This window comes from Periplaneta americana, chromosome 11 (assembly GCF_040183065.1).
Source record: "Periplaneta americana isolate PAMFEO1 chromosome 11, P.americana_PAMFEO1_priV1, whole genome shotgun sequence".
Classification (NCBI taxonomy): Eukaryota; Metazoa; Arthropoda; class Insecta; order Blattodea; family Blattidae; genus Periplaneta; species Periplaneta americana.
In genome coordinates, this window is record NC_091127.1 from 176,636,689 (window position 1) to 176,652,396 (window position 15,708).

At 34.1% G+C, this 15,708-nt stretch overlaps 1 protein-coding gene across 3 annotated transcripts in view; it reads left to right on the plus strand.

Annotated features, from left to right (window-relative positions):
• Positions 1 to 15,708, plus strand: part of LOC138709634 (palmitoyltransferase ZDHHC20-B) — a 142,283-nt gene that overhangs the window by 54,544 nt on the left and 72,031 nt on the right. For 2 of the 3 annotated variants that reach the window (XM_069840541.1, XM_069840542.1), the window contains one exon: positions 13,454 to 13,581. The exons of the other annotated variant lie outside the window; for it this stretch is intronic. In XM_069840541.1, coding sequence (XP_069696642.1) covers positions 13,454 to 13,581 — 128 coding nt within the window. The remainder of the gene's footprint in view (positions 1 to 13,453; positions 13,582 to 15,708) is intronic. 3 annotated transcript variants of the gene reach the window in all.

Consider the following 15,708-nt stretch of genomic DNA (forward strand, 5'->3'; position numbering starts at 1 on the left):
GTAAAAATTATAATTATCACCACAAATACAGTAATCCTTTCCTTTATTTTCTATAGAAACAGCACTACATCTTGCAGTTATAGTCTCAATTAGATCAGTATGTAATCCTTAACAGAAATGTGACATTCATAATTTTTCCCTCAAACTCTTCAATTTCACGGAACTTCATTTACAGTATGACAGTGTATCTTCACTAGATACGTAGTTTTGGCAAAGATTATGAATTAAATGCCAAAGATTCTTATATACCTTACTGTTGTTCTAATCCAAAAAGAAGATTTTTTACTATAATTTTTACACTATATAAACATGTAAACAACACCATTTTAGAATATGAAAAGAACTAAACTGAAGTAATTACATTTTTTAGAAAATCGCACTTAAGCTCAAGGGAATAAAATTGTTGGGAAATGATCGGGTAGAATAAGAGTAACATTTATTTATTTATTTTTTTTGGCTGCAAAGTAAATGTATAAAATACAACATGGGCACAATTCCTTATGATTTGTAGTTCCATGTATGGAAATTTGATAAGAATGCAAGGAAGTAAATATGGTTGTGAATCTAAAAAATTATGGCTGTATCTGTGTTTCTATGTGAAAACAAAACATACAAGACAGAATGGAATACAGACTTCAAATGTGAGTTTTCTGATAAGAACAAATGGCTTTACAGAATTAGATATTTAAAAAATGGGTACATTGGTACACATTTAAAGTATTCTCAATTAATGGTAACAAATATCATGTGCTCTACAGTCTAAGATGAGTCTTAGTATTTTCATCGATCTCCCTCCAAGTCTACCGTTCCTGTGTTTTTCTCCAAATTCCCATGCTCCGCAAGTCATCTGTTGCACAATCCAGCCATCTCGTTTTTGGTCTCCCATGTTTTCTGTAGCCCCCTTGCTTCATTGAGTATACACCCTTTTCGGTATTTCTTTATCATTCATCTGGTGAAACAAATATACAAAGAATTCATATGCAGACCGGTTCCATCCAACCTCTACCTAAAAAAAATCTGTTGTAGGCGGCAAACAGTCATACGTCGGCATAAGGACAGGTTTGTGCATGCTTCCCTCTGCAGACATGTCCCACTTTGTCCCTTACTGCTTAGCTTCCTTGGGACATGCACTCCACACTACCATCATTAAGCCAATGAAACTTTACTACTTGGGACGTGTCTGCATAGGAACTCTCTGTATACCATAACAGTTTAATACAACTCGTGGATAAAATGGAGGAAACACATCCAAAATTAAGATATTTGTATAGACTTCAGAAACCAGATGTGTACGAGACTAAAGGTACGGTCACACATCGCTACTTTTGCAGCACTGCTGTACAAAAAACTGTGCAACTCTCGTACTGCGACGTGTGAACAACGGTGCAACCCGAAAAGTAGCGGCTGCCGAACCTGCTGCTCGCTACTTTTCCATGCTGCGCGCAGCTTAAAAGTAGCGACGTGTGAACAGGGTTCTCAGGGTTGCAGCCGCAGCATTTTTGATATCGGTTTTGTTGAAACTTGCTGCGGTTGCGACCAGTGTTGCCACCCAAATGTACCAATGATACTTTTATTGTTTGGATGTATTTTAATGTTAGATGTGATGAAAATCAATTATTTGTAACAGTTATTAAATGCACAACACAGTCTGAGCATATTTGCTGACGATATAATTCACTTTTTTAATTTTCTGTAGCGTAGTTTCAAATAGGAGGGTTGCCAACATTAATTACGTGAATATACTGTTGGTTATCATTTAAGTATATAGGCGTTTTTAAAAGCTTTATACAGGGTGCGGCATTTAACGTTTCCTATTTTCAAACCCCCATAACTTATTTAGTTTACAAGTAAATTACAAGAAATTAATCAGTTTACAACCATTATAATCTTGGAATTACAGTACATCTTATGTTTTGAAAATAATGTCTTTAAGATGTCCTCCATTGGCGTCAATGCATTGTTGCAATCTTCCCTGAACACCGGCCATTACTCGCCGCAATGTTTCAGGTGTAACATCAGCAATTTCTTCACGAATCGCGGTTTTAAGGTCCTCGATGTCATGAAGGATACGACCGTAGACCTTACTCTTAAGATACCCCCACAAAAAGAAGTCTGGTGCAGTGAGATCAGGGGAAACAGAGGGCCACTGAATGTCACCTAATCTGGAGATAAGTCGCCCAGGGAAAGCAGCACGAAGTGTGTTCATTGAAACACGTGCTGTATGGGATGTGGCTCCATCCTGTTGAAACCACAGGCGCTGAATGTTCCAGTTACGCCGCACGGAACGATACGGACTTCTCTGCAGAGCCGTTCTCACACATTCGACATTATCAGGAGTCCGCGCCATTTTCTGACGAACTCGAGCTTTGTTTTGAACCGATCCCGTTTCACGCCACTGACGCACCCACACACTGATTATTTTTCGTGATGGTGCAACTCCACGTTGATTATCACCAAAAATCCGCCTAAACTCGCGCTGGACAGCAACAATTGACTTGGTTGAAACAAACTGTTCAACACAGAAAATGCGTTGTTGCACCGGCCAACATTTCATGGTTAACTTAAGGCTTTGCTACACCGAATCCCTGTGTTGGGATGTGGCTAACTAAATCCAAGGCTTTGCTACACCGAATCCCTGTGTTTGCAAACATGTTTTACCAACAATGTGAACAGAATCGCCAACTTAAAATGAGAAACGTTAAATGCCGCACCCTGTAGTAAAAATAATGCCAATTTCTGAATACTAGTTAGGACAGAAAAGCAAATAATAGATAAGTAAGCTTTCGCATGAGTTTATTAATAATGCGAACATAACCACAAAATGTATATTGAGAAGTCAACACGGAGATGGAAACCTGCAGCATGACTGCGGCTGCAAAAGTAGCGCCTTGTGTGTGAACAGACTCGCAACCTCCAGTTGCAACTTTTGCTGCACTTGGGTTGTGCAGCACGAAAAGTAGCGTGCAGCGCGCTACTTTTGGCTTACGTGTTAACACTGCAGCTGCAGTACAAAAGTTGCGCAGCAAAAGTAGCGACGTGTGACCGTACCTTAAGAAAGAGATGGAAAGATTAGGTTGAAATTCAGTTTTGTCCTTAAAGTGAAGAGTAAAGTAGAGGTAGAATACGAAGAAGAATCATTTTATTTTACAGTGAGTTGTTTTTCCCTTTATGTGAGACGTGCATTGTATATGGATGCTAGTTGTGTGTTGCACTTAAACATATAACCTGAGTTGCTATTGCAAAATGAAATTTGATAGTGTAAATTTCAGTAAGTTTGTTAAATTTCTGTTATTTTATAACTGCTGAATTTACCAAATAATGTAACAATATTTATGAAATATGTTATGGTTTTAATAACAAAAAAAATATATATAAACTAATTTGTTACTGAGGTTACAATATTAATGTGGTACATTGGTCGTCATATATACACTACATCTTGCAAGTAGGTCTTCATTCATGTTGTATCTTACTGGCTTTGTCGCTAGTCTCTGGTATTACCTGTATTATAATTTTGTTACTCATGTATATTGCGTTATTTGAAATTTATTTTACAGAACTGCATAAGAACAATTTGTGTTAATTTAGTATCTGCTAATATGCTGATAAATGTTTTATTTTGAAGTTTTGAAATAATTTAATTTTCCATTGCTGCGACTTTTGAAATGTGTGTAGCCAATTAGAAATTGTGTACATTAGTGTTGTTACTGTATATATATAAGCTGCAAAACAGCAGCGATTTCATGGAATTGTGCATGAACTATGTATTTATGTTGTAGAACGTTATTCCCTGTAAAGTGAATTTATTTAGATCATAATGACCTTCAACTCTGATGTTTGTTTTTGTTTGCCTTTAGTTTGACTCCCTCTTTACTTAAAGGAAGGCTTCCAGTAAATTGAAACATTTGCATTTGATTGTTCTTGAATATGATTTTGAGTATTGCATCATTCATGTGTGATGAATAGTATGCTGTATAAGTTGTATTGATTAATTTTTGCTTGTAAATGTTTCCTAATGTAAGACTTATTGTTTTCGAGTTCCTCGAATGGTGCATACAACTTTGAAAATGCATAAGAATTACAGATATACAAATATTTTACTCTTATTTAAGTGGTATAACTTTGTTCCTCCAGCATTTAAAAGTAGACGGGATTTACCATCAAATGCTTCATAATGAGTAATATGTAGCATGAGTATTGATTAAGCATTGGAGTGTATTTAAAGTACTTTCTGTTCCACTAGCTAGACTGTGTAAACAAAGCAGGTGATTAGAGCCTCTTCAGACAAGGCCAGCTTGTGAATAATGGATATAAATGAGGGCCTTCAGATGCAGCCACAGCCACAGAATAGTGGTGCTGCAGATCTGAGTGGCAGCCACTGAAAGTAATGCTTCCCTTCACAATACATGGAATTAAATTGTAGGTTTCAGACGGGGTCACAGCTACACCATTTTAGTGGCGCGTCTGTGGCTCTGTTAACAGAAGACTGTTGGACCACCAAAATCCTTACACCGCCACGACAGTATACAGCCTATTGTATCATGTTGTCTTTTTTTTTTTTTTTTTCGAATTTCATTGATAATTCCTGCTAGAATCTCTTGAAATCATTTCTTAAACATGCGAAAAAAAAAAAAAAAAACTTTTTATATTCTGATGTAAATCATCAAATAAAATGTGAAGTAGTCCTCAATTATCTTTCCAAACCAAAGGATGGACCTAGACTTCTTCTGTTTTTACACCTATTATTGTTATCCAAATATTGAAATCCTATTTTACCTTTGGTATATTAGGGTTGTAGTTTGTTACATGTGAAATACATTATGTAGAGATAATACACAATTTTAAAGAAGTAGTAGTAGGCGTGAGTCATAGTTACAATATAAATACACTAATTAATAGACAGTAAACAATACTAAATACCTTATGCAATAATTACTTTCAGTTAAAACAAAATTAAATAAAATTAGAAATTATAATCAAAGGTGTAGAGAAATTGCAAGAATATTACATAAATTTGCGATTTTATGCATAATTTTAAGCAATAGTAAAGAGATAATGCACAAAATTGGCTTAGTTACAAATTAAACACCTAATATATAGGTGGTTTGCGATAGTAAAGAAATAAAAACAAAATTACTTACGGTTACAAACTATACACCTGTCATCAAATACTGAACAATAGTAAAATCTATAATACAGACATAGTTATTGTTGTTATTACTATTATTATGTCCTAAAGAGAGACAGCTTGTTGTAGATAGTGCATTAGGATTTTATATCATCATTAATTTACATCTATTCTTTTTTTCGTATAAGCAAAGTTTCCAAAAGTATATCTCCCTCTGTGTCTTATGTTCTTTGTAAGACTGAAGAATTATCTACAAAAATTTAGTGTATTAAGCAGTGCTTCAAATGCACGTTTGTAGTGCCACTAACATGCATTTACATTGCCACTAATGAGCCACTAGGGACCCTTAGTGTTTGACATCTGGTCTTCCCTTGCAGTCGAACCCCACCTTTGACACTTGTCCTCGCTAATGTTTTGTTTTCTTTCATCAGATCATGCAGAATGAATGATTTCTTCGTTTGGATAATTGTTATTGCATTCTCGAAAATTTATGATTGAATGTGTAATGAAATGCATATTGGTATTGGCTCGTGGATTTAGTCATGTAGGGCCGTATTCATAGACATTCTTAGCGCGGGCTTTCGGTGGATGATCAGCGAACTAACGTTTTTCGTATTCATAAACCAGTGTTAGTGATATATGATATGATATGATATGAATCCTGTTCAGCACGCTCATAGCCCGGGCTAGCGAAATGTCTATGAATAGCACCCGTAGGGATTAGACTAGACTAGATTGAAAGAATGTCGGATTATTGTCCCTAACACTGCGACCTCAAACTTGTTGTATTATTCTTGCTGCTCTCATTTCTTTTCCTTGTGTAAGAGTGAGGAGCTTATTCACTACATTCTTTGCAGGGATGAACAATTCCTATAAGTTTGTATCTCCTGCTAGCTAGAGCTTCAAGTCATGGGAGGGACTCTATTATAAATAATCAACATGTCAAATAAAACATTGGGATTTCAGAATTGGCAAATCACGAAGAGTGAAAATGTGTTTACCTTAATTATTTGAATTGAAGTTATGGACCAATAAAGACAGTGCAGATACAAGGGAAACCATTAATGATAGCAATGTTGACCTTATCAGTATAGAAGAATTAGAATCAGTAATTAACAAATGTAAAAGCTGAAAAGCGCCTGGTTCTGACTGAATTAATACGGAATTATTCGAGCATGCTCCTACAAGCTTTTTACATAAATTTCTAGATTTTCTTAACATATGCTGGACATCTGGACAGATACCAGATGAGTGGATGGAATCAATAGTAGTACCAATCCACAAAAAAGGAAACCGCAAAGACTGCAATAATTACAGAGGCATCAGTCTTCTAAATTCAGGATACAAAATATATGCAAAAATAATTACAAACAGATTAAATACAATCACAGAGACATTCATTAGAGAAGGACAAAATGGATTTAGACAAAATCGATCCTGCATAGATGGCGTCTTCACACTAGCACAAATTATTGAGAAACATGGAGAATTTAATATAACAACGCACTTGGCATTCATTGATTACCATAAGGCATTCGATACAGTTGACAGAATAAAACTTTGGGACATTTTAGTTGAACTGGGAATACCCCAACATTTAATTTACACAATCAAGAATATGTACAAAAACACAAAAATCAAATTAAAAGTAAATAACACTTTAAGCAAGGAAGCTGGAACAATAATCAAGGAGTAAAGCAAAGCTGCCCAATGTCATCCACCTTATTTAATATTTATATAAATAACATTACCAAAAATTGGGAAGACGAATTGCTCACAGATTTTATGATTGACAACTTCCCACTTAACACATTACTTTATGCATATGATCAGATAATCTTAGCAAACTCTGAAGACAACTTACAAAGAGCAATACACACACTATACAAGATATCAAAAAATTATAATTTGGAAATCTCTATAAATAAAACCAGAATCATGGCCTTCCAAGGAAAGAATCATGTAAGATCCAAAATTGCAATCAATAATAATTGTATAGAACAAGTCAACACATTCAACTATCTTGGCTGCAATCTTTCTTATATAAACTCCAGGGACGTAGATATTAAACTTGCCAAATTTCAGCAACTGTTAAGAACTATCAAAGAAAGTTCGACCAGAAACAATTTTGAAATTCTATAAAGTTATGGCAGTCCCGGCATTACTATATGGATCAGAGACATGGTCATTAACGAAAGGACAACTTCGAAGAATAGAAGCTGCTGAAATGCGATTGCTAAGACCTCTTGCAGGATATACTCTTTACGACCATAAAAGGAACGCTGACATCCGAATAGAATTGAATATCACCGCCATTACGGATACTATAGAATCTTACCGCAACAACTGGTATGAGCATGTATTAAGAATGCCCAACAATAGGTTACCCAAGAGACTATTGGACTATACACCTCATGGAAAACGAGGAAGAGATGGAAAGATCAACTTTCTTCTGGAAGCGGAAAGGCCAGGAGACCTAATCCAAGACTGTTATTGATGATGATGATGATGCTGATGATGATGATGATGATGATGATGATGATGATGATGATGATGATGATTTGAATTGATATTTAATTCATACCCATCAAATGGACTTGCTTCCCAAGAAACCATAAGCAGTTTGAATTGACACTTCATATCCATGAAATAGACTGTCACATACTCCCTTCCAAGAAACCAAAAACACTTTTATTAACATTTGGGTAAACATATATATTTATTTCTAGAGAAATCATAAGCATTTCTGTCAGAGTGGCCTCACAGATTCTGCATCTAGGCATATGCCTGCTACAGTATTATACAGTTGTCGGGAGTGGTTGTTGATGTCCATTGTCATTGCAACATGTTTAATAATGCAACTGGAGAAATCGACCAAGTCCATTTTATTGTTGTGTATGCGATACTCTAATGTGCTTAAACGCATGTCAGTATGCAATACATGGACATGTTGTAAATACAGTAGAACCTGTATTATCCGTGGTAATCAAGGGGGTGGCCTGGACGGTTAATCGAAAAATCGGATAATCTGTACCATAAAATATTTTCATAAATTAAGTGGACAACACAGCCTCATAATTTCCTCTGTGGTCTTGTGTTTAACATGCTAGATAGTTAATCAGAAATTCACTCTTAAGTCCGGTTGTCAACAATGGGTTTATAAGGGCCAAGTAAATTCCTTGCGTTGATTCTTTGCAGGAAGATAGGAATACTAGAGGTTTTCTGTTGTAGATTTACAGACTTTATACACTTTAGCCTTTTTTTAATTAAATCGCGCCTATTTGTAACACTAATCTCGTATTCCGATGTGAGATGTGCCACAGTTTCTCTTTTCCCAAACTGATCAATTATTTGTACTTTTATTTCGATACTTAGAAAAAAAACTTCTGACATCCGTGGAAGATATTTTGCATAGAAATTATTAAGCATGGCCACTGGAACAGTAGAATAAGGATTGAATGCTACACGGGTTTGCTATAAATTTTGTGGAAGTTCTTGGGACCATTTCTTTGAAAGCAGGTAGTGACTATGTTACAATTTGGGCAAAACACTTTCAAGTAGGCCTACCGGTAACTGTTCCTATTGCTGGGAGTAGTAATATGTAAGGATAAAGGCTTGTAATAACAGACTCTAGAAAAGAATAGGTATTAATATAAGGTATAGCACCACATAGTCTACTGTACTTTTTCCGCAGCAAAGAAAGAAAGAAAAGGGTGAGAGAAAGACGGTCGAATAATCCGCTGATCAGTTAATAGGGTGACGGATAGTCGGGGTTCAACTGTGTGTGACAACTTCAGGAATTAAACTTTTCAGCAAGTTAAAACAAAAAATGTTCAGTTACTTATACAAGGAGGGCAACGCTCCAGAGCCCATCTCCAGCTGCCACTATTGTACAGTATTAAATTAGAATAATTGAACATTGTTAAAGATCGAATTAATAATGAATTTTAAGTATCCATGTATTTCCGTAAAGAATATAATTTGGTTTAATACCTGCTGACAGACAGCTGCTCATAACTCCATGCCAGTTATTTTTGTTTACACGAGGTTTCATAGGGCATTAATGATACTTGGTTATTTTGTTAAATCATTGTTTCTGTTGGTTCACTGTTTTTAGCAGTTCTTGTTATTATAATATTTCAGTAAATCTAAGAGGAAATTTTAACTACTTTGTGTACTCAGTCTAGTATTTGTGTGACTAATTTCATCTAAAATACTACATAGATATGTCTGTATGTCTTTTAATCTGCAGCTGTTACATTCAGACTTTGTTTCGAAACAGCTATTATTCAGATTTAATTATGTGGCCACCCTACCCCATTATCTCCTGGCTTAGTTTACTTATGAATGATGTCTTATTGGTGTCACTTGTGAGGTTTGGACAGTTGACTAAACAACGAACAAACAATCTAATTGTGATTAAAATTGGTAATTTGTGGTATACCTGGAAACGGAGAAAGTCGATAATATTGCAATACAGGCAACATATTTGCAACCAAGACCTCTTCAAGTGATAACTCTATCCAGTGCTTTTGCTTCAGTAAAGTCTCATTTTACAAACCTATGGATCAACAATTGGCTCTCTTCTGACAAAGGAAGAATTTTACAGTCTGTACAAAAGAAACCAAATGACCTGGAAATGTACAAAAACTTGCCCAGACATGTTCAAACATTTTTAACAAGAGCCAGAACAGGTCACATTGTCACTCAATTGTACCTACACCGATTTCACATTTCTGATAATCCTATTTGTCTGTGGTGTAATAATCATGATGAAGATCTGGAACACATTCTTCTATACTGTCCATCCATAAACCACAAAAGAAGTAAATTAAAATCATCAGTACCAGTTGCAGAAGACACAGCCCTGCAGTATATATTGACTAAACCCCAACTCTGGCATCTATAATGAACACGGATCAAAATACTCCTCATTTCTCATGAAAAACAACAACTGAATAGACTACAGTGGACTATAGTGGACTTTTTGTTGTCAGCAAACAGCTGGATACATTTAGAAGATTGATTGAAAATTGGTAAATTATGTTATTAGTAATGACATGCGCACAGTGGAGATCATACGTTAATGTGAGTGGAATTTAATTAGTGGTACGATTCCCTCTTGGCAATTCCCAACATAACTCACAGGAAATGTTGCACAGTTCCCACACGTTGTTTTCACTTGATTTGTAAAATCTTTTGGAGCATAAATCTTGTAGTGGAAACCAATTGAGAATTGAGGTAAAAGATTGAATATCAAAAACATTGGTACAGGTGGTGTACCTCTTAACATCTGTAATACTTCACAGCGGTGGACTTGGTGAAATGAATGTCTAGACTACTTTGTTTAAGATAATTTTTCTTGAGATGAAGGAGAGATATCAACAACAGAGAGAATTGAACAAAACGTGTGATAATTCTCGTTTCATAATTATGGTTTACAATCATAATAGTTACTGCATTCCCTTCGTGCTCCCCAGTCTTGAATATCGTTCTCAGACCTTAATTTTCACATATTTAATATAAATGTAGTAATTTTTTTAGCAAGTGAGCAGGGGCGGTTCTACAATAAGAACTGCAGAGCTGCAGAACCGCCATTTAAATGGACCTGAAAAAATTAAAAATGTAAAACGTGCTTTTATGTAATCTAGTTCGTTTCATTTATTTTTCCAATTCATTCTCTTTCGATTCGAGATTTTACTGTCTGTAGGAGCCTTGAACTACTCGAGGATTTTAGCTGTAGTGTACTTTTCGGATCTGTGATCGGCAGTTACAGAAAACTGGTTTTCTTCACCGTCCCATAAGACTGCATTAGAGCTGCAACCGAAACAGCTCTCTCCAAATATGCAAAAGAACCGTCAACACCCTCGTCTCTTTATGACCTGCGTTAGAACACATAGGCTTCCGGACTACTGTATATCATTACAGTTTCAGTGTGTTATAGTACTGTGGGGGTGTGATGTGATTAGTCGGTGTGTCTAAGGAAATATTTTATATTAGAAATGAATGAAATGAAAACCTAATCGACCAACCCTTTTCGAAATTAAAAGAGGAATTGCATGTTAACGTAAGAAATTAGGACGTCCTACACAAAATTTAAATATTGAAATTTCTGGAAAAAGTCGAGGAAATCATGTAGCCTACTAGTCATTTTAATACCGAAATGTGTAATGGAAACGATTGGTTTTTTGCTGCGCTCATGAAAACGCTTTCTCTCCCACCCGTGTATTCCGTTTAGAGGAGAAAATACATGAACAAACACCGGAGTGAAGGATTTAGTTAATTTGACTTAAAAAAAAAAAACTAGAAAAGCATGTGGAGCACATCTCCACTACGTGACTAGTTGTACCAGGTGGGAGAGGTGTAGCGCACGGATGATTGGAGTACAATTTCGGGTGCACAGTCAACTTCGAGAAGGGGCTGTAATTACACGCGTTATCCGATTTAGATGCAATAAATAGCATGCGTTTGCTAAATACACTATTTTTCATGCAGAACTACCAACCTTTGTAACTGCGGGCCGCTACTGCAAGTGAGTCCATTGTAATAATGCATCAACATAGTACTTTTCTACTAAAGCAGGACTAGTCAAAGTGACTGTGTTTTGTTTTCTATGAGTCATCTCCTTCAATTAATGAAGTCTGTAGAAAAGATAGTAATAATATTTTCAGGAATAAAAAAAAAATACTGGTATTGTGAATGCACTTTATAAAAGAACACCATCTAAAGTATTTTTTTTATTATCCAATTTAATAAACCCTATTATACCCTGGAGTATATTAGGGTTATAGTTGGCATCAAAATACATATTTTATAACCAATAAACAATAGTAAAGTGATAACATAAAATTGTGGTCACAGTTACAATTCACATGAATTAAGTAGAAGCATGCACATTAGTGAAAGAATGGCTCCTGTTAAAGATTAATGAGATGTTTGAGGAATAATCAATGCAAAAGATATACAAGAATGTCTAACTGATTCAGAGTAAATACACGACCTAAAAAGATAATCAATAGCAGATTAATAAAACAAAGTTTGACATTCACTTTCAAATTAATACTTAATTCATGAACAATGAAACAGTTAAGAGTAATAAAGAGATATTGCAAGCAATGATTTACGGTTACAAGTTACATACATGATTCAGGAACAAGTACAATAATTAAAATGTAACACAAGTAATGACTTACAACTAACGAATACCGAAATTCTTTAAGGGCAATATATAGTGGTAGGGGCAATACAAAAGATTTAAAAACAAATGTAAACAGTACAGTTAAGGAATAGTATTGCCAACTTCTGTTCCAATTCTGTTAACTATGGAATTGATAACCTTGAATAAAAGAACGTCATACAACATTGAGCTCCATTTATTCTATAGTGAGTCTATTCCAAGATTTAATAATAATAATAATAATAATAATAATAATAATAATAATAATAATAATAATAATAATAATTTATTTAACCTGGCAGAGTTAAGGCCATATGGCCTTCTCTAACACTCAAGCAGGAGTAAAAACTGCATTACAAAAACACTACAAATTTACAAAGTACACTACAATTTTACACACAAAACTGAATAAGATAATAATAATAAAATGTAAACAACAAGTAAGAAAAAATCAGACATAATATAATCATACAGAAAGAAAGAAAAAAAACATAATAAAATATGAACAGCAGGTCAAAATAAGTGAGACATGCAAAATATAAAAAAATAAGACAATTATTGATGATGATGATGATGATGATGATGATGATGATGATGATGATGATGATGATGATGATGATGATGATAGGCCTAATAGTAATAATAATACTAATAGTAGTAATAAAATAGTGCAGTACAAAGCATACAATGAATACAATATTTTTAAGTACAACTGTATCTTTCTGTGTTAGACATTGTCACTCCAGATATAATAATCGTATATCACCCCAATGAGACATGATGTTGAACTGTAGTTTTTCCAACCTAGATCCATTTTTATGGCCTTATATAACAACAAACATAAAACTAATTAAAAGCAGTGCCAGTTAAGTTATTTTAAGTGTATATGTTCATGAAGTTAGAGAAATTGTGCCTACTTAAGAAATAAATGGGTCAGTTTTATAATGATACGTCGTATTATTTTACATTTTTAGACATTTCTTATCAAAATAAGTGTAAGTGCCAAGCAGTATATTGCTGTTGTGTTCCTATTGTCAACAATTTATTATATGCATGGCATGTGCGATAGATGTTCATGTGAACATATTATTGATTGGGTTGTGAGTGCCATGATCTGCAAACACAAGCAAGCGGTGTCTCTATTCCAGTCTGGGTGACGGTGTAACATTCCCTCAACGCTGTGTGGACGAAGATACAGACACATTGCTTGGTACAAGGCAGCGTTGGGTGGAGGAAGCTGAACTCGACTCTCCTCCTTTCTCTTCCCCCCACACAGGTATGGAACGACGCTAGACATGTGTTGGGGTTGTTGATAAGCAATATAGCTTTACACATTCTATACATTGCATGTTTCAGAACTGCAGTGTTACAGCATGCAATCTTTAATACATCTCGTGCTATGTAAATCTTTTCATATTGGTTACAGTAAACAAGAGCTCGTACTTAGATGTGTATTAGACGCTGAATATAAACACGAATATTACTTATTTATTTAATAAGTGTGAAAAATTTATACTGTTCAAATTTTGTGTAAGCAAGTGGATTAGAGAGTGGGTAATAATGATAATAAGTTCTATAAAAGTTACGACAGACTATAAATATTTGACTTCTTGTAAAATAGTGAGAATACTGCACACAAATCAAAATTGCTTGGGTATGGGATCATTCTGTATGACAAATGTGCAGTTTATTTTGAACTTTGTAAAAATTATTTTTTTAAATATACAATTTTTGTTAATATTTAAGTTTATATAAATTCTTCATTATATTTTGAAACTGAGAATTATATCATAGATTAATTAATAGATATCTAGAATGGACTTGCTCATTGTAGTAATTTGATGTTTAGATTTTAAAAACAATTATGGCTCAAAAGTAAAAAATTGTAATCTCGAAGTGGAATGTGACCATTTTTTAATTGTGTTTATTATTATTATTATTATTATTATTATTATTATTATTATAATATAACATATAGGTATTTTGAATTTACATTTTAGTTTTCTTTATTAAGATTATTTTTACATTTCATGTAAGAAAAACTGATCGATACTGTTTGTGACATGGTTTTTCCACTTCCTGTAATTATTTTTAAATTCTGTTTTAATGAACTTTTAGTGATAATTATGAGGTGTTTAAGACAATATTGGCTACTTTACTGCACCTTATGTGTACGTATATTGTAGAAAATAAAGTTAGGAATCAGGGAAATTCTTAAGTGTTCACGTTACTGTCTTATGTATATTACTGATTCTGTAGATTATGTAATCTCGATTCTCCAAGTACTCTGCAAACTGTGTTATTTGTAAATATGATTATGAAGAACTGTTTTACACACAATGTAAGAAAAGATAGAAAATCGCAGTTCATAGAATTATTTTTGTGTAATATATGAAATGTTATGAAGGAAAAAGTTTTTCACAAGTGTGTAACTTAATACTTTATTCTGCTGTTATTACAGTTTAATTAGCATTCCAGTGGCGTACAAAATTAAATACGTAAAATGAGTTCTTTTGACTGTAAATTATAATAAAATATCTGTACATCATATTGATAACTTTTAAGGCTTTTATTTTCGTTCCTCCAATCTCTCTTTTAAAAAAAAAGAAAGAAATGGTTTATGTAATATAAAATAACTGTTTATTTAGTAAAGATCATGTTGGCAATGCATTTACCATTTATCTAAAAACTTACTTTGTTAGCTTTATTGTCTCACTGTATTATGTAATAAAAGTAATTTATGAATTTAAGAAATTTAAATATGTTTAAACTTCTTTGATTAAGATATTTATTACAATTATATAGTGAAGTAATTGAAATATTAAGTGCACTAAAAATTAAACGGGTTGTATCATAAGTGTAATTGAACAAGAATAAGTGATTAATGCAAATTAGATTATATTACTTCTTATGCTCAGTAGTGTCAGTGCAGTCATACCTTTCAGTAAATTTCTCCTACTTGTCTTAGTAATACTCATCTTAGTGATCTAGTGATTATTGTGGGTCAAAGGTACACGTGTTCAGTCCATATAGAGGAAGATGAACTTTTAAGCAGAAAAAGCATGGCATTGGTTAGTCGAGGAAATAAAGCAAAGCCATTGGCTCAATGTAGTAGGTTCATTTCATGTTGAAGGAAGCTGTAATTCTATGCACATGTTCTCCAGTATTCTCTTTCCAACTCCTGGTAACAGATGTCACTGCAGAGACTTCTGTTTGAAAAGGATGGAAACAGATTGATTCAGAATCGCACTGATCAGTAGCCTTTTATGTACTGGGTGTTCATTTCAAAGTGTGTCATGACGTCACTGTTGTTGGGTCACCGATTTGAAGCAAGTTTCAGCTTATATGTTAGAGAAGTTGCCTATTATTTAAGGCGTTCTTCAATCTGAACTTGACAACGTGT